The sequence below is a fragment of the Pangasianodon hypophthalmus genome, chromosome 6 (assembly GCF_027358585.1).
Source record: "Pangasianodon hypophthalmus isolate fPanHyp1 chromosome 6, fPanHyp1.pri, whole genome shotgun sequence".
In the NCBI taxonomy this organism is placed as follows: Eukaryota; Metazoa; Chordata; class Actinopteri; order Siluriformes; family Pangasiidae; genus Pangasianodon; species Pangasianodon hypophthalmus.
The window spans coordinates 14770956-14790981 of NC_069715.1; the positions used below are offsets into that span (position 1 = coordinate 14770956).

Here is a 20026-nt window from a genome sequence, read left to right on the forward strand (position 1 = left end):
ATCCAGTTGAGTAGCAGTTTAAACAGATAACGTTAGCTCGGTGTGAGGCTCTAGCTCGCTTCTTATTCGAAGTTTCCGGTCCACCTTAAAAACGTCCAGGTCTTACGAGCTCGCGCTTGTAGATGGCGCCATGAAGAGCACTAATATCACATACAATTTCCTAAAACATTAACTCCTCAGTCCCGAAACGACCCAAAAATCTGACAATTTCATATGAATTTAAATATAATTAAATATAATTTATTGTAGAAATACTCAGTATGAAGAAATTTCACTGTAGGATTTTTTAATAATGGGTCTGTGAACATGGTATTTGAAGATGCAGGTAAATTGCACTTTGCCTAATTCCTACACCATTATCTCATTAATATAATAATAATACATTAGACTTATTTTCATATGAAATGGTCTGAAATGCCAAGTTCACAGGGCCATTATTATAAAAATGCTACAGTAAATTTCTTAATATTGCGTATTTTGAAAGTATATTGCATTTAGTTTCATGCAGAATTTTCAGATTTTTGAGACATTTCCATAATGAGGAGATAATGGTCTAGAAATTAGGCAGAAAGTGGGAAAAAAATCAGAATAAGAAGCTGGTGAATAAGAAGCAAGCTTCAGCTTCATCACCTAGTTATCTTTTTAAACTGCTACTCAACTGGATGGAATGAAGTCACTTGTGTGATAAAGAAATGTGTCTGAATGCATCTCCACACGATTCAGTAGCAACTGAAAAAAAAAAAAGGAGTGGAGTCCCTCCCACTCCAAAATCAATTGACCAATAGAGATTTAAGGTGAACGCCTTCTTCTAAGACCCACCCCTGTTTAAAAACGGACAAAAAAACAAAAACAAAAAAAAAATGTGCCAAAAGTCAGAAGCGATAAAAGATCTGATAATCAAGCATGCAATCAGTTCCAGTATGTAAAAAGCGCACGGATGACTGTATTATATAACTATGTATTTCACTGAGGTGATGTGTTTACTGTGTTAGGTCATCAGGTGAGCACTTGCATTCCTTTTAGATAACTTAGAGTGTATGGTGTTTCTTCTGTGCATATGAGTTTGAGCTTAATGTGTCAGCACCAGCAGGGTTTGCATTTGCTGAAGGGTCATGGAAACCATGATGAGCATGGAGTGGAGGACTTTAAGTCACCTAGATGGAATCATGTGATCACCTAATGAATAACACAGTAAAACAAGATGACCTCAGTGAAATGGATTATTAACCTGTTTCTCAGCACATATTTATACAACAGAGGTTTTTCCATGCTATATCTATGAACTGATTGCATGCTTGAGTACCAAATCCTATATATTCCCATATCCACCCATGCACTGCCATGTTCTGGTAAGAAATTCCAAAGCACATTTGTATCAAGCCCTGTGAACTATATATTATATTTATATAATGACAAATAACATCATGAACGGTAGTCTTTTCTAAGAACCAGTGCTTTTACTTTTAAAACAGACCAACTCTTCTGTTACACAAAGTAGCAAGCATATATATATATATATATATATGGCTCATATCTTCCATATTGTGTAATACGAGGCTAAAGTTGGCTTCTTATTCTCATTTCCGTTCCACCTTAAAAGATCCAGGACTTGCGACCTGGCGCCTGTAGATGGCGCCATAAAGCGCAATAAAGTTACTTATACAATTCAGTGAACTCTGCATAATAGAATCTGATTATTTCGTATGCTGTTTCAAAAGCATGACAATTGTATATAAAAATAAGTTTAATGTATTGTATAAATACTCAATATGAAAAAAATTTACTGTAGGAATTTTGAATAATGGCTCTGTGAACCTGGCATTTGAGACTTGAATACAGGCAAATTGCACTTTCTGCATAGCTCCTATGCCATTATCTCCTCATTTTCAAAACATCTCAAAAATCTGAACTGCATAAGAAAATAGGTGTGATGTCCTACCAAAAGGCTCAATTTAAAGAAATTTTGCTGTAGGAATTTTTTAGACTATCAAACACAAGCAAATTGCACTTTCTGCCTTATTCCTGGGCCATTATCCCCTCGTTTTCAAAACATCTAAAAAATATGACAATTACTTATGGAAAAGGATTTAATGTCCTATCAAAAGGCTCAGTATGAAGAAATTTTACTGTAATTTTTAGTAATGGCCCTGTGGCCTTGGCTGTAGCAAGCCCCACTGGCACAGTTAACGCATGCTCAGTGCCGCTGGTTCTGTATGGATTCCTCATGCCACGCAATCATGTCTACCTAACACAACCAGAAACATACACGCATTAGTACAGGACACCAGCACTCATTTAAACTCTATCTAAAATACAAAGGGCTTATTAGCTCATTTAACAGGGTTTTCTTCTGGGTGGCTTATGTATTCCGTGGATCACCCTCCCAAATCTTCAGCCAACACCTTTGTCAGCCATGCCTGTAGCTCACTGTTGGTTGCCCAGAGTGCTGCAGTGTCCTTCAATGTGAAGTCAAAACATGCTCATAACTGGCTTTTCACTGACTGACAGGATCTGGATGCCTGCTATGGAGAAACAGAACTGGTCAGTTACTTTCCCCTTCCTCAGAACCAAGCCCAGGTGATGAGTCGCTCAAGGCCTTGTAGGATCCATCTGCTCCTGGCACTGATGTTGTCGTCCATTTCTGCAGCCAATGACATGCTGATGTTCCAGAGGTGGCTCTCAGAATGAAGTAGCTGTAGTAATCAAGAATGAGGTCCCTGATCCTACCTGAACATGATGGTGAACCAGTGCAGCTTGTGTGAGATTGTGTGAGCTCCAGCAACAGAACTTTGCCTTCCCACACCTCTTGGATCAGCTTGGTGACAACTCCTGTGTGTTCAGTGCAGCCAGACACCTTTGGGACTCCCTCCTTCTATAGGAGTTCCTCAGGAGAAACTCTGTCAGGTGTCAGGTATTATTATGGAAGAATACTTTGCCCTCAACACTGAGGAGAGAGATTGTCCTGAACTGCTTGATATTACTAGAGTTCTCCTCTTTCAGGATCCAGACACCTTCCACGAATCTCTATTGCTGGGCCACCTTTCCCCTCCTTCATTCCACTTTGATAATTCTCCACAAACAGTGCAAGAGACTGGGCCACAACTTATAGACCATGCATGGCACTCTGGTGGGGCCTGGTACCATACTTGTTCTGAACCTCCTTCAGGGTGGTCTCCTTGATATTGAACTGGAAGGTGGGATCTAGTGGAGATACCAATGGCCTGCAATGTCTCAACTTTTGCTCCCTTGCGCTGTCAGTATAGGTTTTAGCACAATTCCTCACATACCAAGGTGACAGGGCCATCAGATTTTCTTCAGAGGTTCTGAGCATGAGAAGTTAATGATATAGGTATTAACTAGTGTCCAATTTGCCTGCATCCGATAGTCTCCTAATGTCAACTTCACAGGTCTATTATTAAAAAGTCCTACAGTAAAATGTCTTCATATTGAGTATTTTTTATAGTACATTACACCTATATTCATGTGCAATTGTCCGATTTTTCAGACGTTTTGAAACGGAGGAGATAATGGCATAGGAATTAGGCAGAAAGTGTTATTTTCCTGGATTCCATAGTCACAGGGCCATTATTCAAAATTCCTTCAGTAAATTCTTTTTATAGTGAGTATTTATACAATACATTAAACATATTTTATCTGCACGTGTCATGTTTTTGAAACAGCATACAAAATAAGCATATTTTTTCTTTTTTATGCACACAACTGTAATTGCATAAGTAACTTTATTGCGCTTCATGGCGCCATCTACACTTGCCAGATCGTAAATCCTGGATCTTTTAAGGTGGAACGGAAAACGCGAATAAGAAGCCAGCTTGAGTCATATAATCATAATAATCTATTTATTAATGTATTTTATAGCCATTTAATTACAGTGTAATTATGGTGGCATTAATTATATGGTATGCCTTAGACATTTCACAATTCACACTCACATTCCCAATTTCCTATTCATAATTCACAATTATTTGTGATATATTTTTTTCCATATCGCCCATCCAGTGAATGAAAGAATTTTATATACAGCTGGCAGTGTGCTGTAAATTTCAGGTACCATCATTAGAACTGTTGTATGGTTTGGAATACAGAGTTTTAGGTTTGGGTTTTGAGGTGTCATGTCACTGTGAGAAGACATGCGTTTGAACTTTTTCGTCCATTGCTTTGTCGAAAGCTCTGCAGCACGAGTGTGGGGGTCGACGTGCTCTAATCGTCCAATCAGAGAGGCGCATGAGCAGACTCTGATGACGCAAGCTCCGACCAGTTTCCTCTAATAAATTTCATGCGCCACTAAAGCGCCATACGCACAGCCATTCTTCTGCACGTAGCCAGCCAGTGAGCAGACTCTCACCCACAGCAGACGACTTCGTTCAATTTGGCAGTTGCAGAATCTTCTTGTTTCCCTTAACCATCACACGAATTGATCTCTTGTGTCAAATAAATTCGGTCTTATCTACATTCCAGAAAGATGAAGACTAAGTTCATCAACGGGGTGTCCTCCTCCCCCTCCATGTCTCTGGGTTTACTGGTGACCGAGAACGCGCTTCAGGTCCAGCCTGATACCGAGCCAGCCTGCAAAGCTCTGCGCGCAGAGGAACCCGACCATGAGACCAAGCACAAGGCGTATCTGTGGTGCAAAGAGTTTCTGCACGGAGCCTGGAAGTCCATTGATGAGGAGGATTTTCATATAACTGTGATCAGGTAGGCTGCTGGGTGTGCATAGTTTTCACTAACACACCCACTAACACAAGTAGGAGTTTATTCTTACCAATCCTGGAGCAGCAGCAACCATGATCAGCTTCAACTGCATTATTTTTGCAATGTGCAGTATTGCTTTTTGTTGTGTCAATATATATATATATTATACTGCATTATTTTTGCAATGTGCAGTATTGCTTTTTTTGTTCTATATATGCTGTGTGTGTATATATATATATATATATATATATATATATATATATATATATATATATATATATATATATATACACACACAGCATATATAGAACAACAAAAAGCAATACTGCACATTGCAAAAATAATGCAGTATAATATATATATATATATATATATATATATATAATTTTCACCCTTGTCTACGGCAGAGGGGGTCTCAGCAACAAGCTGTTCCTCTGCGCATTACCCGAGGAGCAGCAGAGCGTTGGGGACGAGCCAAGAAACGTGTTGCTTCGCCTCTATGGAGCCATACTGCAGGTGTGTTTCCCACTCCATGATACAATTCTGCGTGGCATGATTAATCATTGTGCATCACAAACCCACATCCACTTTTACATTGGGAAGGTCACCTAAATATTTAAGGCGTGTCCACACACCCCAGGGAGCTAGCAACTACCAAACCGAAATCTGTAAAGGTCTGTACACTGACAAAATGATTGGATACATGGAGGATAGCACAAAATGAATAAACTTTGATAAACAATTCATGTTCATTCGCTCTCCACTCCACATTACTCTTTTCAATGTCAGTTAATAATTAATAGGAAAGCTGATATGTGTCTGCTGCTATGTAGGCTACATCCCATTGACTACATCTCAGCATACAGCAGTTTCCCAGCCCTATATTATATATTTTGGTCTTTTTTCACACTCCAGCATACCCAAAGAAACCTATCAGTTCATTAAAAAGTTATTCACGAGGTGTAAAATGGGTGTTTGTCGAGTGGAGAGACCAATATAACATGTAGTGCAGGGCTGTTTATGTGATATATTATCTTACCACTGTTTTACATAAATTTATATTTGAATTTGAATTTTTACTGAAATTATCCCACCCAAGAATTCAAACTTTATACTAGATGTTAAATTATTTTTGTATTTCTCAAATGAGAAAGGGAGTGTGTACATGTTTTATACTGTATGTATGTGTAAGAGAGAAAGTATGTATGAGAGCTTGTCGTCTGCATGCTGGTGTTTGAATGAGGAATGCCGTATTTTGTTGGGTGATGTACCTCCATGCCTGTACCTGCGTGTCTTCTTTGCCGTAGGCTTGCCCAAGGAGCGTGCCTTGAGCACTCTTGTTTCCAGGTGATCCACCATACCAGCCACGGTACAGTATTAGATCCCAGAAGCTAAAGCACTGTCAGCCAAGTTCTCGCCATTATGTCAAATGCTTAAACCTTCTGACATTTGACCCTTTTATGTGTTGCTCTGTCAGAAATATTCTCTACGTCTGTCTGCTTCCAATAAACAAATTCTCAAAATGTGTTAAATAACATTTACAAAACCAAGAAGGAGTGCAAATTTAGTGGATTGACAGCTTTTCCGTTAATATATATATATATATATTAAGACCACTGATATTACCAAAGCAAAAAGCATAGACTGTTGTATATATAGAAATGATTACCGTAAGCCTGGCAGGTGTTAACTAGTCCAAAATACAGTCCTCTAAGATTTTTCTGTCAGAATGGTGAAATTGGATTAAAGTGTGGCCATTACATCATAAGGATTAATACAAAATGATCTCACTTATTTCTCTAATCATATTTAAGTTGAATTTTGAAAGAATATATCTCCACAAAGTTGTCTGAGGCAAAAGAAACACTATTTTTATTGATGTTTGTACACCTTAGAAAGATCCATTTATTCCTTCTAAAAGAGTAGCTCATGGATTTTTAGTTCTTGAAAGCATTTAAACAGTTTAAAAATCAGTCAGCTGGAACATTATTTCGATAATTGCAGTTATAAACCTGCTTAATAAATTCAGAGAAATGTTATAGCCATGAGATAAACAAAACCTTGGGTCACCATCTGGGAGACTCATGCCTCTCAAACCAGTCATAAATTCCTAACTATTGATTATCTGGAGTTTCTGAACTCTGTGCTTGCATGACTATAAAAGCAATAAAAGTATTATTGGTTTTGCTAAAAAGTATACTTTTCTATGATGGTATATGATAGAGTAGAATGTGTTGAATTATAATTGTCATTGCTTTTTTATTGGAGAGAATTTTTTCAATGTCTGTTGCAACCTCCTTGTCAAGATCAAATGGCTGTCGAAAAAAGGAAAAAAACAACAACACTTTGTGCTCATGGTTAGCTTTTTGCTTTTTCTCTTATTGCTAGATGTCCTGTAATAAAGGAGACTCTGGACAGTCAAACACGGAAAATCACTTTCAAGTAAGTGACAAATAACATTTGGAAAATGGGTTTTTGTGTGATATTTGCACATTATGTCATCACGTTATGTCCCTCCACGTGAGACCAATATGCGTCACGCCTGTGATACGACCAAAGTAAATATTCTGTGGTGTCAATGTGCCATTCAAAACGAAACATCAGCAATACATGACCACAGTTGTTTCCAAAAAAAAAAAGAAATTCCAAAATTCTGATGAAATTCCCTTTGCTATTTTGGTGATCTGTCTGCATTTTCAGCACAAGACTTGATTTGTTGTGTTTTCATTTGCCTTTGATTTTAAAGGTCATGTTTTTCCGTGAAGGTACTCTGGACTGTGGTGATTCGGTTGATGTTAGTCATTTATAACGGTGAAGTGACACTGAATTGAAGCAACTGAATCAGAAGTGTCACTATAAAATAAGAGTTTCTTTTCAGTCTATAACATAACTCATTTTATTCAAGTGACTTTGTCCTTACTTTAAGCTGAGGTGACCAGGCATTGGGGACCTAAATATGCAAACCTGTCCTTACACACTTGACACTCCCAGGGCCAGCAAAGGCACAATACATTAGAAGCTTATTGTCACTTTATCCCTTGATGTCTGATGTAAGGTAGTTCACCTGTCTGCCTTCCGTTTATGTCAGTTCAATTTGCACCTGCTATATTTGCATGCTAAATTTCCCTCTCTCATATTTCTTGTGCCACTCAAATGGCATAAGCATAACCCTTAGTTACAGTCATAACACCATGCCGGATTGTTACTGCTTACTGCATGTTGTGGTCCACTTTCAGCTCAATAAGTGGTTTTATCTGCATGGGTAATCCAGTTATGTTCTGTGGGGCATGGAGCAATGGAAAATCCCCAAAGCTGCTGCCCTGCCCTGAAGACACATGACCACTCCTGCTTAGTCATAGAAATTGACAGAGGAAGGGAAACAGAGAGAGAGAGAGAGAGAGAGAGAGAGAGATCAAACAATTGAGGAGGCAGTTGTTACTCAGGGAAGCAAAACATTGGCCATTCATATCAATAAAATATAGTCGTTGTATCCAGTTTCGTTTGGTTCCTCTCATATTTAATCCAGTCATTTACAATTTGAGAATGTATATGGAAATAATATTGCTATAGAAATGCTCAGCTAAGACAACTAACTAATGGGGGTTTAGCTGTGAGCATGAATTTAATCTGGCAAAAGTTAATGTTCACCACATTTTAATCTAACTCTGTTATATTGAAGGGATACTTCACTACAAATGAAAACAGAGCGAATCTACCTGAGATAGCAAGATAGTATACTGTGTATGGTAGTCTAGATTTAAAAAAAGAGTTTCAAGCTCTTCCAAATTATATATTTTGCATGTATTCATGTTTGTTATTATGTGTGTGTTCATCATGTATAGTGAGAAACTAGAGAAAGCTCACCTGTGCTATGATTATGTATTATTACATAATACTTAATAAATGTTTTTTTATTATTGTAGATCACTAGTCAACTATAAATCTTAGTTCTGCATTAATGATAATTAAATGATAGACTGTAATAATGGTGGGCACAAAGATGCAAATGTTCAAAATGCCATTTTCACTGTAAAGAGCAGAATCCACACTCAGTCACAAAAAACGGCAACCCTCACGAATGAAAAAAGAAATGCTAATAAGTAACAAAACTAAAATTTATGGTAATTGTTCGTACAGGACTTTTGGGTGGTGTGTGGAATTTACAGGACATGATGACTTTAAAAAAAATTCTGGTTAGTGTTGGAGGATTAAGTTGTATCAAGTGTTATTGATTATTAGTGCAACAAATAAAAAAAATTTTTTTTTAAATTTTTTACACATTTGTAAATGTGTGTCACGGCTTGGGCAATCACACTTCCTGACCTTAGTACCATAAGGTTCCATGTGGATGAAGATAAAACTCCATATAGAACCTAATAGTACTAAGGCCATGAAGTGTGACTCACACTTGGCTCAGCCTCTGAATCAGTCTCACAACAAGATAAATATAGTCTTGTAGATAACAGTCCTGCTATGTGTGCTATGTAGTGATTATTATATCATTACCCTGACCTGGCTAGACTGGAGTGTGAATCTGCAAACATTAGAGGAAACAGGCACACGGTTGATGGTGACTCCATGGTTAATCATTCATTTATTTCTCTTTATATTACAAGCCATTCAAGTGAAAGTTAATTTCCAAAGTGGCTCTACATCTGAGCAAGTGCAGTTTGCATCTATGCTGGACTTCTGTCTTGCCCCAGTTTCCTGTTTTGCTTGGTTTGACAGGGCAGGATGACATTTACTGACATTCGCAAATTATGGCGGTGGTGATGGGGGTGGGGGTGGGAGGGGGGGGTCGTCTAACTGTACTATATCACATGAATTCAGTGAAATACCAAGCAAAAAATGATTATTTTTTTTTGCAACTCCCTATGTTGTACAAGTGTGGTTAGACTGACCATGACGTGAATTGAGTGCCCCGTCACTTATGGTGTCCTCAGGGATGCCGAAGTAGCTAGACACATGTGTGAACATGAGCTTGGCAGTGCCTTATGGCTTTGGCAGGAGTGCCTTACGTGGTAACAGAAGGATTGCAATGTGTAAACAATGTGGGAAGAAAATAAAAAAAAATGGATCAACTACATCAAACTTAAGACACCTGAAAACACAACCAGACAGGTTTGTTTATCTTGCATTAGTGTTAGAGCGATATTACTGTTGTTATCTCTGTTTACAACAGCCAATATTAGCAATTCCCATGGCATATTTATGGCATAATTATCAAAGGTAGTTGACCTACCTGCTACGTTAGGTAACACTAGAACCAAACATCTGCATCTACCATTCATTTTAGTAAGGATAACAGTTGTGCACTTAGAATCCACAAAACACAAAACATCAAACCATGGGGTGGATAGGCAACAACAGAGAAGACCACATCAGGTTCTATTTCTGTTCCTCTTCTGTCAGCCAAGAACAGGACTCTGAGGTTACAGTGGGCACAGACTCACTAAAACAGAACAGTTGAAGATTAGAAGAAATCCCCTGGTCTTTTCCAGTCCTGAATTTAATTTGAATTTTGAACTTGAGACAAAATGTTTTAAAAGATGTCAAGACCAAATAGGGGTTGTCATGTTGGATCTTAGTGTTCCTTTGGGTGTAAAAATGTGTAGATTCTGTTGACCTAGGACTTGACTTAAAGACTCAAGCTTATAGACTTGAGACATGACTTGGACTAAGGTGAAGACTCGAGACTTGGCTTGGACTTCTCTGGTCCATAGTGACACTTTCTGGGCTGATGATGTATCATCTCCAGGAAGGAGATTTTGTGAACTTGGAATTCACACTCTTCAGCTTTGACATACAGCTGATGTTGGAGAAGGTGTGTGAGAGTTTGGTTGACACGATTAATGTGGGATTCTGTGGATGTTGAATAGATCAGGATATTGTCGATGTAAGCAATGATAAATTTACCCAGCATGTCCCGTAGAAAGTCATTGATCAGGCAATGGAAGGAAGCTCATATGGCATTATGCAGTACTCGAAGTGACCAGAGATGGTGTTAAAGGTTATATGCACTGTGGAGGTCGAGTTTCGTGAATATTTGGGCTGTGCAAAGCTGTTCCAGGGCAGATGGGACTGGGGGAGAGGATAACGATATTTAACTGTGATTTCGTTAAGCCCTTTGTCATCGATGCACAGTCGGAGTCTGCCCCCTTTCTTCTGTACAGAAGAGAAGCCAACAGAGTCAGGAGAGTTGGAGGGGCGGATGTACCCATGTTGAAGCGCCTCCGCAGTGTACTCCCCCATAGCGTTGTGATTGGCCATGGAGAGTGGATAGTGGTTGCAAGGAGGTGTGATGACATGTGATGACATTTGTTGTAAAAATCTTACAGTATAGAAACAGGTGGATGCATTAAAGTGCCTATTAAAATGATTTTTTTTAAATGTAAAAATTGTCTCCCTTCAAGGCAACATAAAAATAGTATCCTTGACATTATGCACAAAATATAAGACTGGTATAAGAATGGTATAAGAAAAATATAAGAATGGTTACCACAGTTATGGTTAAATGTTAAGGGTTTTTTTTTTTTTACTTCAGATCTTCAGAAGTACTGCATCAACAACAAAAACCACGCTAGACAATACAGGCTGTGGCTTGTTGCATAAACACAGTGTTGGCTGAATGGAATTTTTTGTCAAAAAGTATGTGACTATCACAGTGCAGAAATCTGTCTTTGGGGAAGAAAGCTGCCTTTATCACATGGGAGTCACACACTGCATTTTTTCTAGCCACAGATCACCAGTTACCTCAGTGTATTTGTCATTCAAATCCCGATGTCATCCTTAGTTAAGCAGGCATAATTAAACTGGAGCGATTTGGCAAGCTGAGCTTCTCTCCTCACAGTTATTTCCATTGTTTCTTAGAGCTATTATTTTTCACAGAACTCATGTTGCTTCAATACGCTAAAGTCACATGTGATCATCAGTTCCAACTGAAAACGCTACCATTTTATTGAAATCATTGAGGAAAGATTTAATTTCACTTCAGACATTATAGTTGAATTAAGAGCACATGAATAATGCATCCAGAAATTTGAATTCTTTTTTTTTTCATTCTAACATGTTAACATGCTTCAGTCAGAGGATTTATTGAGCACAAATCTAAACATCTTATTTATTGAATAATTGTCTGCATATTCATCTCAGCCCCTGTTTAAACGGATCAATGAGTTCATTCCTACTAACCCTTATTCCTGTGGATGACCTTTATTAATTTCAACTAATAAACACTCACAATTGTGTTATACATCGTGTAATGTCATATACCTTATCTTTGAGGTTGAAGATGAAGAGTACATGCTTTTGTTAAATAATGTGTGTATGTTTGGGTTTTTGCAGGGAGCTGAAGCTATGGTCCTGGAAAGTGTGATGTTTGCCATCCTGGCAGAGAGGCAGCTTGGGCCTAAGCTCTATGGCATCTTTCCTCAGGGGAGACTAGAACAGTATGTCCCGGTGAGTCTTACAGTATGGATTTTCATTGCTGGTGTCTGTGTTTGCTTGCATGTGTGTGGGTGTGTGCAAGCCTGCATGACTGGCTCATGACTCATAATGATGAGGTGTTTTGCTCATATTTGTCAGGGAATCAAAGTGGACAGTGCCACCATTTTTAGTTTGCCTATGTGAGCGTATGTCTGCCTATTCATATGCATTGATGCTTGATTAATTTTAAAGGGAATGTAGATTAAATGACAGCAAAATACACTACATGTTGTCCAAATACCATTCCTGGGCCATTTCTCAATCCTGCTTGTCTGTCTCCACAGAGCCGCAAACTTGCCACAGAGGAGCTGGGAATTCCCAGTTTATCTGCTGAGATTGCAGAGAAAATCGCTAAGTTCCACAAGATGAGGATGCCTTTTAACAAAGAGCCCAAATGGCTGTTTGGCACAATGGAAAAGTGAGTGACACTGCAACTGTGTTTTCAATACTTTCAGCAGTTTATCATATTGTGATATCCCATTTTACAGTGTCTCCTCTGGGAGCTAGCAGTAGGTAAATAATAGACTAACCATTACCCTTGTGCGTTACTTCTCTCATGTCAGTGAGGTAAGCTTTTTTTATGAATAAAACCTGTAATGGTAAAAGCCAAACATTGCAACACTGTCAATAAGGGTTATCTGCATAACCTGACTGAGGAAAAAGTGCTTCCATCAGGGCTGTAAAAGAGAGTAAAAGCCTATGTGATTCAGTCAGGGTTATAAAACAGAAGCCTGTTGGGGTGAGATTTGGATTGTCTGATGGATGCTAGATCTGCCTAAAGGGCAATTTTAAAGTACATTTAAAAAGATTTGTGTAATGAGTGCCAAATTTTCTGGTCAGAGGTTCCCAATGCAATGCTTTTGCCCCCTAGCCAATCCAAATTTTTTTTTTTTTATCATATTAACGCCAAACCCACCTGTAACAATTTATGGAGATTTATAGAACATGGATTATTTGGCTCAAATGTCTTTGTAGGTGTCTGCTGGCTGAAACAGAGCACAAAGTGTGAACAGGTGGGAATCCTCAAGTATTTGAAAACCTCTGTAACTGGTTGAATGTTTATGGCCTGACTTTTTGGCTCAGAAATCTCCTGTCTCAAGGTCATTAATTGGCTCTTCCTACATTGCAGATACATGACTCAAGTGCAAAGGGTGACCTTCACCAGAGAGATCCACCTCCATAAGTTTAACCTTCTTATGAGCTACAACCTGCCTCAGGAGATGGAGAACCTCAGGTAAAGAAAATAATGAAATTTAATTTAAGGGTGACCACCACTGGTTGAGAATACAAGTACTACAGTTACCGTTGGACTAGCACTGAATCAGTACTGCTGTCTTATACATGGCAAAGTAGATAATTAACTGTGTCTGTAGGTGTCTCCTGGAATCCACCCCATCTCCTGTTGTTTTCTGCCACAATGATTTACAAGAAGGTAAAAATACTATATACTTTATATATATAAAATACATTTTCTGTAGCTCTCGAGTGTGTTTTTGTTCGTTTTTTAAGTATTTCATTACTGCTTGCAGGAAACATCCTTCTTCTAAGTGGCCGGGAGAACATGGAAAAGCAGAAACTTATGCTGATTGACTTTGAGTACAGCAGCTACAACTACAGGTCTGTATGCCTTATTGTAGATTTGCTTAATCGGTCGTCTGTGTGCTTGTGAAAGGTTTGTTCAAGTCATATGCTTCAATTCAAACAATGAACTTTGCTCTGAAAGTGCATAACCATATTGTTTCTTTTCCACTGCTACATTCGCATAGCCTAATAGACAGAGCATTCATTCCCTTCATAAACCCAGCTCTATATGGAAGCGATATGTTGAGCATTTGGATCTGAGACTACAAAAATCCTCTCTGTCTTTGCCTCTGTGTTATCCCAGGGCACTCTCATATGTTTAAAATGCCTGGAGAGAAACCTTCTCTTGAAAGAGCCTTATAGACATTGAAACCTGTGGCAGCCATCCAACAGGCCAGTCAAAACATTTTTGTCAAGGCTTCACATTCCCACGTATGTTGCAGCACAAGAGGGATTGGGTTTTACCCAGAATCCATGGACACCCAGGTTCAGAAATGCAGTGCACTGTAGCTAGTGAAGGCTCCACTGCAGCAAATGGGGAAATGGGGATATTTGGACAGAGTTAAAGCCTGAGAAAAGCCAACCATTGGCAGGCATGATTTATTTTCCCATCCAAGCTGGCCTCCTCAGTCATGAAATCACACAAGGAGAGTTTTATAGGTTCAGTGCAGCATTAGAGGCAGGGGTGAACACATCCTCAAGACAAGTCAGATGGGTCTTTTGTTTGGTTTCCACAGCAGCTGTGAGGCTCGCGTGAAAAACCTGCTGAGCTTTGGGTGCTCTGCCAGCAGATTAGCACTTTGTCTGGCCCCATGTACACTTCGGAGGCTGGATGTGATAGCTGAAAAATTATAATAGATCGGAAACTCTGTAGGAATGTTCACTGGAGACTTTGTATTGCTTGTCATTTAAAGACAACTCTTTGCCTTACAGAGGATTTGACATAGGAAACTTCTTCTGTGAATGGATGTACGACTACAACTGTGACACACCTCCGTTCTTCAGCAGCAATACCAAGAATTATCCAACCAAAGTTCAGCAGGTAGGAGATGTGGAAGGGTAAACTTACCTCAAATGTAGAGAGTGGCAGCTCGACCATAGGGGCAGATGGAGCAGCGCTCCACCATATGTATCAACTGTTCAGCAAATGTTAATCTTCATGAATTCCTCATTCCCGCCTTCTTAAATTTTAAATTCCATCGAAATACTAATTACCTCTTTTGAGTGACCAACAATTTAAAAAAAAAAATGCTGCTATTTGACAGATATAAGCCTATGTTCCATTGATTTGCTTGCCTATACAGATGTTGTTCAATCACGGGGCAGCACACTCACTGCCCCATTTAGTGCCACAGAGTTATTACTGCATCTAATGGTTAAACATATAAACTGCGACAAGTGCTAATAGAGGCCCACTGGGGGCATGAATGATCCTGCTCTGTACTGGCCCTGTGACAGTTAATGACAGGGTTGCCAAATTAGGCTAGTTTAAAAATACTGCGATCTCCACAATCTTATTTTCTAGCAAAAAAAATGGAATAAAATCTTAAGAATTTTGCTGAATACAGACTTAAATTATGGACTTATAGAACTGTGAGCAGACCTGTTCTAAAGAATGTCATTACAGTGAATACACTTTTCTGTATCTTTCCATTTAGATGCATTTCTTTGAAAGCTATCTGTCTGAATATGACCCTGGAGTGGCAAACCTGAGCGAGGAAGCCCAGCTAAAAATCAAAGAGGACATGTTGGTGGAGGTTAACAGGTAAGCATATTTCCTTTCTCAATCTATTTGGATTAGTTTGACAAATGTTACCTTGCACATTTGATTGTGGATACCAAGTCACAGAGTGAATAAAATATTAATTATAAAGCCAGTTTCAAAAACTGTAATTTACAACAAATGAGGTCTAGTTGAACACATCTCTTTGTTCTTCTAAGTTTATTGACTCAATATTGAGCGATGATTAACATATGGCATTGTTAAAAAATTCAGATGTACCCTGTTTGGGCCTCCTTACTGTACAGAGGCAGCTGGAGATTGAGCAACCATTTGGAGCTTGTCCACGAGTGAGGCTCATTTCCAGGCAGAGGCTTTAAAACGAGGCCTTAGCTTCTCGTCAGTCATGTGGCTTCCACAGTGTGTGAAATAAATCTTTCTTTTCTCTTAGGTTTGCCCTCGCTTCACACTTCTTCTGGGGCCTGTGGTCCATAATTCAGGCGAGACTTTCCACTATCGAGTTTGGCTACCTGGTGAGTTTCTGTGTTTAGTTATGTTTATGCCAAATACACATGCATTGGATTTTAGACAGTAAAATTGTAAATGGTAATACAGTGCACATGGACTGCACTAGAAAGGGGGCAAAATTTCTATTTTATTAATAGAATACACATGTGTGTACACATGGTTACTGCAATACTGCCTGACAACCCTGAACAAAGTCCAAATATTTGTCAGTTCAGGGTGGCATGACAGAAAATTGAATACAGTTTGCCCCAAGTATTTACCGAGGCAGGGTAACAATCAGCAGTATATTCAGCAATACTTAAGGGAAAAAAATACAGGACATTACAGTTCATGGTGACATGACAGCAGAACTATGCATTGTGTATATATTTACAGAGTAATCAGAATAATCACTGTCTCTCACCACATCCTTTGTTCCCTCTCTCTGTTTATTTCTCCCTCATCCTGACAGGACTATGCCATAGCCAGATTTGACACATACTTTGAGCTCAAAAAGGAGCTAGGAGTTTAAATGCTGTGTTATTACACAAGGGACAGAGAAGCTAAGAAGAGTGAAGTGGAGACTGCAGACCTGGCTTTTGAATCCAGTAGAAGCAGATGCTTTGCAACTGTGATGATTATATGGTGCCGCATGGTCCAAAATCGACAACACTCACATTTACTTGGCCTAATGTGTTCAGTAGTGTACCATGCTAGTTCTCAGAGTTTATCTCAGTGTTTCAGCTCCAAAAGCTCAACACATTTTCGTGATGCTGAAAGCTTCTGGGCAGCTTAAAAAAACACAAACAAACAAAAAAAGCATACATGTAAAATTACCATTACAGAGTCCTAAGTGGGCTTTTGAAAAAAAAAATCTAGAATAAACTGCGCCACTAACATGTAGAAGCGAGTCTCTGCCAGATTTGGTGGAGACACTTGACCCCAAAGAGCCACGTTTGTCTGCTTTTATTACGGCAGGTAATCTCTGCTGCATTATCTTTACAACCTGTGCTAGGAAATGTGAAAAAGTGAGGTTCATAAGCGTGGACCTTGAGCTATAGTGCGATACAACAGACCAAACTCATGTGGCACTGTGAATTTTCAGTGCTGTGAGACATGTATACACTCATCCAATTTTTTTAGTGAAGCCTTATGATCCTTTTTGTGGTTTGTTTACTTCTCTTTCTCTACTTGAACAACTACTAGACTGACTGTTTTTTTTTTTTTTAACGGTAATAAGTCAAGAAGGCAATAGTGTGGAAATCAGATGCCTTATGGGACCTGGCCACCTGTGTACACTTGAGAAAATGACATGATGCATATGATCTGATTTTAAATTTTGAACTGGAGTCAAAAAAGTTAGTTCTGTTTGCTTACTGGCTCTGTTTCACATTGTGGATACAGTGGTCACTATCAACTTGTATTACATACTGACAATCCTTCCCTTTTTTTCATAATTAGCACATGTACTAATTTGTTTCCCACGTGAGATAAATTTTTTTTTTGCCATGTAATAACATTTGTTATTTCTCTGAATTTATTATATTTCATTATCATTTGCCTGGTATATAGGCTAAACTGTGAGAATCTTTTTAAATCTTTTACAATCTTAGCTACTATTTTTGAGTATCACATTCGTTATATTTAGCTGCAGATGTATATTATAGTGATGGTATATTAATCTGTTAACATTACTGTGTCACTCTATATGAGTCATGTAAACAGTATTTCTAAGTGGAACTTTTCTTTTTTTTCCTTTAATGGAAGTTGTTTTTTTCTTAATAAGAAAGCTGTGTTTTGTGAAGGGATTTAAATATTGCTAATTACTTTTTCTTCTACATCTTCAGTGTTCTTCAGTGTGACATGTAAGTGACTTTGTTTAGTTTTACACCCTTTTGAAGCTGTAAGTAATTCATACACATTCTGGCAATTTAATCACAAATTCCAGTATAATAACAAGGAGCCAATGGAAAACCAAGAGTTGTATATGAGTGAATGTAATGACGTATAAATCATATACTGCAATTTCAGACATTATTTTGTCCCTGACTTCGTCATGTATGTACAATACTACAGGACAATTCAAAACCAATCTACAGTGTGCTCTACAGTTTGCTCTTTTTGTATTGTAATAAAAGGAGAAAGAAGGTTTTGATTTGACATTAATTAACCTTGTTCTGTAGAAAATGCTTTGCTCATGAACAATAAATAAAAGTATGTAAAACTATCCAAAAAAATTGTCTCAGCTTTTCGTGTCTTTACCACAGTGCTGGTGTGTGTTGTGTGTGTGTGTGTATATATATATATATATATATATATATATATATATATATATATATATATATATATATATATTCCTGAGGTTATTTAGTTATGTACTCATTTTGTTCTTTAATTTTGTGTCGTGTTTTTCTATCTCTGTGTTTTACATTGCTCTATCTATTCATTTATGTATAGTGGGAAAGTAAAAAAGATTTAAGATTGCTTTATGGTAATATTGAATGATATTTAAACGGGTTAATAAAACTGACTCAGATAGGTTTGTAGGCTACATTTTTTCAGCATCTTATTAAGCAGCTCCTTTTCAAATCAATGAGAGGTCTTCTTTTCTAATTATCAGTGTCAATTAATATATAACAGTTAAGGCTATTTATATTTTGTATTGGTCACGTCCAACCTGGGGACTGCGCAAAGCCAATCCTATCAAACTGTAATCACATAATTACATTTTGCATGGTGTTAACTTAGTTACTTGTGTGCTTCACTGCTTATGTAATTATGCAACTACATTTACTTTCTTTGAAATTTCACACAATTTGTTTTTGCTATAAAAAAAAAAAATCTTTTACACAAAATTAATGTTAGCTACACTATTTGGCCAAAAGTTTCTTACCCCAAACCTCCCCACATGATTGTATGGAATGTCTTTGTATGCTTGTAAGAATTACAATTTCCGTTCACTGGAACTAAGGGGTCTAAACCTCATCCAAGCCTTTCCAGAAGAATGAAGGTTATTATAACAGCAATGGGGGACTAAATCCAGGATGGGATGTTCAAAGATCATATATCGTATCATATATACTTTTGGCTGTACACTATAGCTTGGTAACATAAACAGAAACATGGTAACAATTTGTTATCCGTTCAAACCACTATCACCATTTGTTATCACTAACTTTATATAATGTAAACCTCCTAAGACGTCACATGTCCAAGGAGCAGGGATGAGTCTAAAGTCAGTGATAATGAACTCCAGGTGAAGTCACAAGCATTTTAAAGTTAATCACGTCCTAAATCATGAGTCACTGTAATCATTTGCATTTTCCTTACACATCTGCAATGTTGGAACGTAAATATAAACATATAAAATCATTTTCTTTACACCAGAGATTTACAGTTCTGTTCTATTCACACCAAATAGAAGACTGTGTATGAGTAGACACTTCTTTCTTCTAAATTCTGATAAAAATAAGGTACTGAGTCTGCCTGTAATAAGGTTGTTGTTAGTTAAAGAGATGAAGGGATAACTTCTTTTTTAAGTTACATCACCACAAATTATTTTTATTAATAGTGTTCTGTCATTTTTAAAAGTTCAGTTGACCTTAATATCTAACCCAGGATTTTCCCAGACTATAAATGCGTTTTATAGGAGTTATCTGTTACTCGACATGACAGTCGAGCCTCAAGAACGTGCATGTTTCCAACACACACTTGAAGCTCGGGATGTAGCAAGGTCTTGCTCTGTTATAAACTGTAAACTAACAGACCCTGATTAGGGAGTTCTATGCAGTTTTTTCCGGTATGTTGCTCATTTTGATGTCTAAGCTAGGTTGTTGTATTTATATAATAATATCATATAATATCATAATAATAAAGTGATGGCCGAAACCAAAGCAGGTAACACTAGCTAAATTGACCAATAATCTACCATTTACACTTGAAATATCTTGTTAAGAGTGGTAGGTTTGGCTGGGAAGAACTGAGTGATGTAATCCCACGCCCCAAAGATAATTCCAAGACCTA

At 38.0% G+C, this 20026-nt stretch overlaps 1 protein-coding gene across 2 annotated transcripts; it reads left to right on the top strand.

Moving 5' to 3' along the window:
* Nucleotides 1-4301: 4301 nt before the first annotated feature.
* chka (choline kinase alpha) lies at nt 4302-18240 on the top strand. Of its 2 annotated transcripts, XM_026927058.3 has the most exons (12): nt 4302-4713; nt 5118-5226; nt 7099-7152; nt 12055-12168; nt 12480-12613; nt 13325-13429; nt 13569-13627; nt 13725-13812; nt 14710-14818; nt 15435-15541; nt 15948-16029; nt 16476-18240. In XM_026927058.3, the coding sequence occupies exons 1-12, from the start codon at nt 4481-4483 to the stop codon at nt 16533-16535; spliced, it is 1254 nt and encodes a 417-aa protein (XP_026782859.3). In that variant the 5' UTR covers nt 4302-4480; the 3' UTR covers nt 16536-18240. The 2 variants fall into 2 exon arrangements, with proteins under 2 accessions (XP_026782859.3, XP_053090886.1); XM_053234911.1 differs by lacking the exon at nt 7099-7152.
* Nucleotides 18241-20026: the final 1786 nt, after the last annotated feature.

What these genes read in the sequence shown, in the direction of transcription:
- chka (XM_026927058.3), top strand. Translation starts at nt 4,481, where the DNA reads ATGAAGACTAAGTTCATCAACGGGGTGTCCTCCTCCCCCTCCATGTCT. An exon ending in CTGTTTGGCACAATGGAAAA is followed by an intron (nt 12,614 to 13,324) that starts GTGAGTGACACT and finishes CCTACATTGCAG; the next exon opens with ATACATGACTCAAGTGCAAA. An exon ending in ATGTTGGTGGAGGTTAACAG is followed by an intron (nt 15,542 to 15,947) that starts GTAAGCATATTT and finishes CTTTTCTCTTAG; the next exon opens with GTTTGCCCTCGCTTCACACT.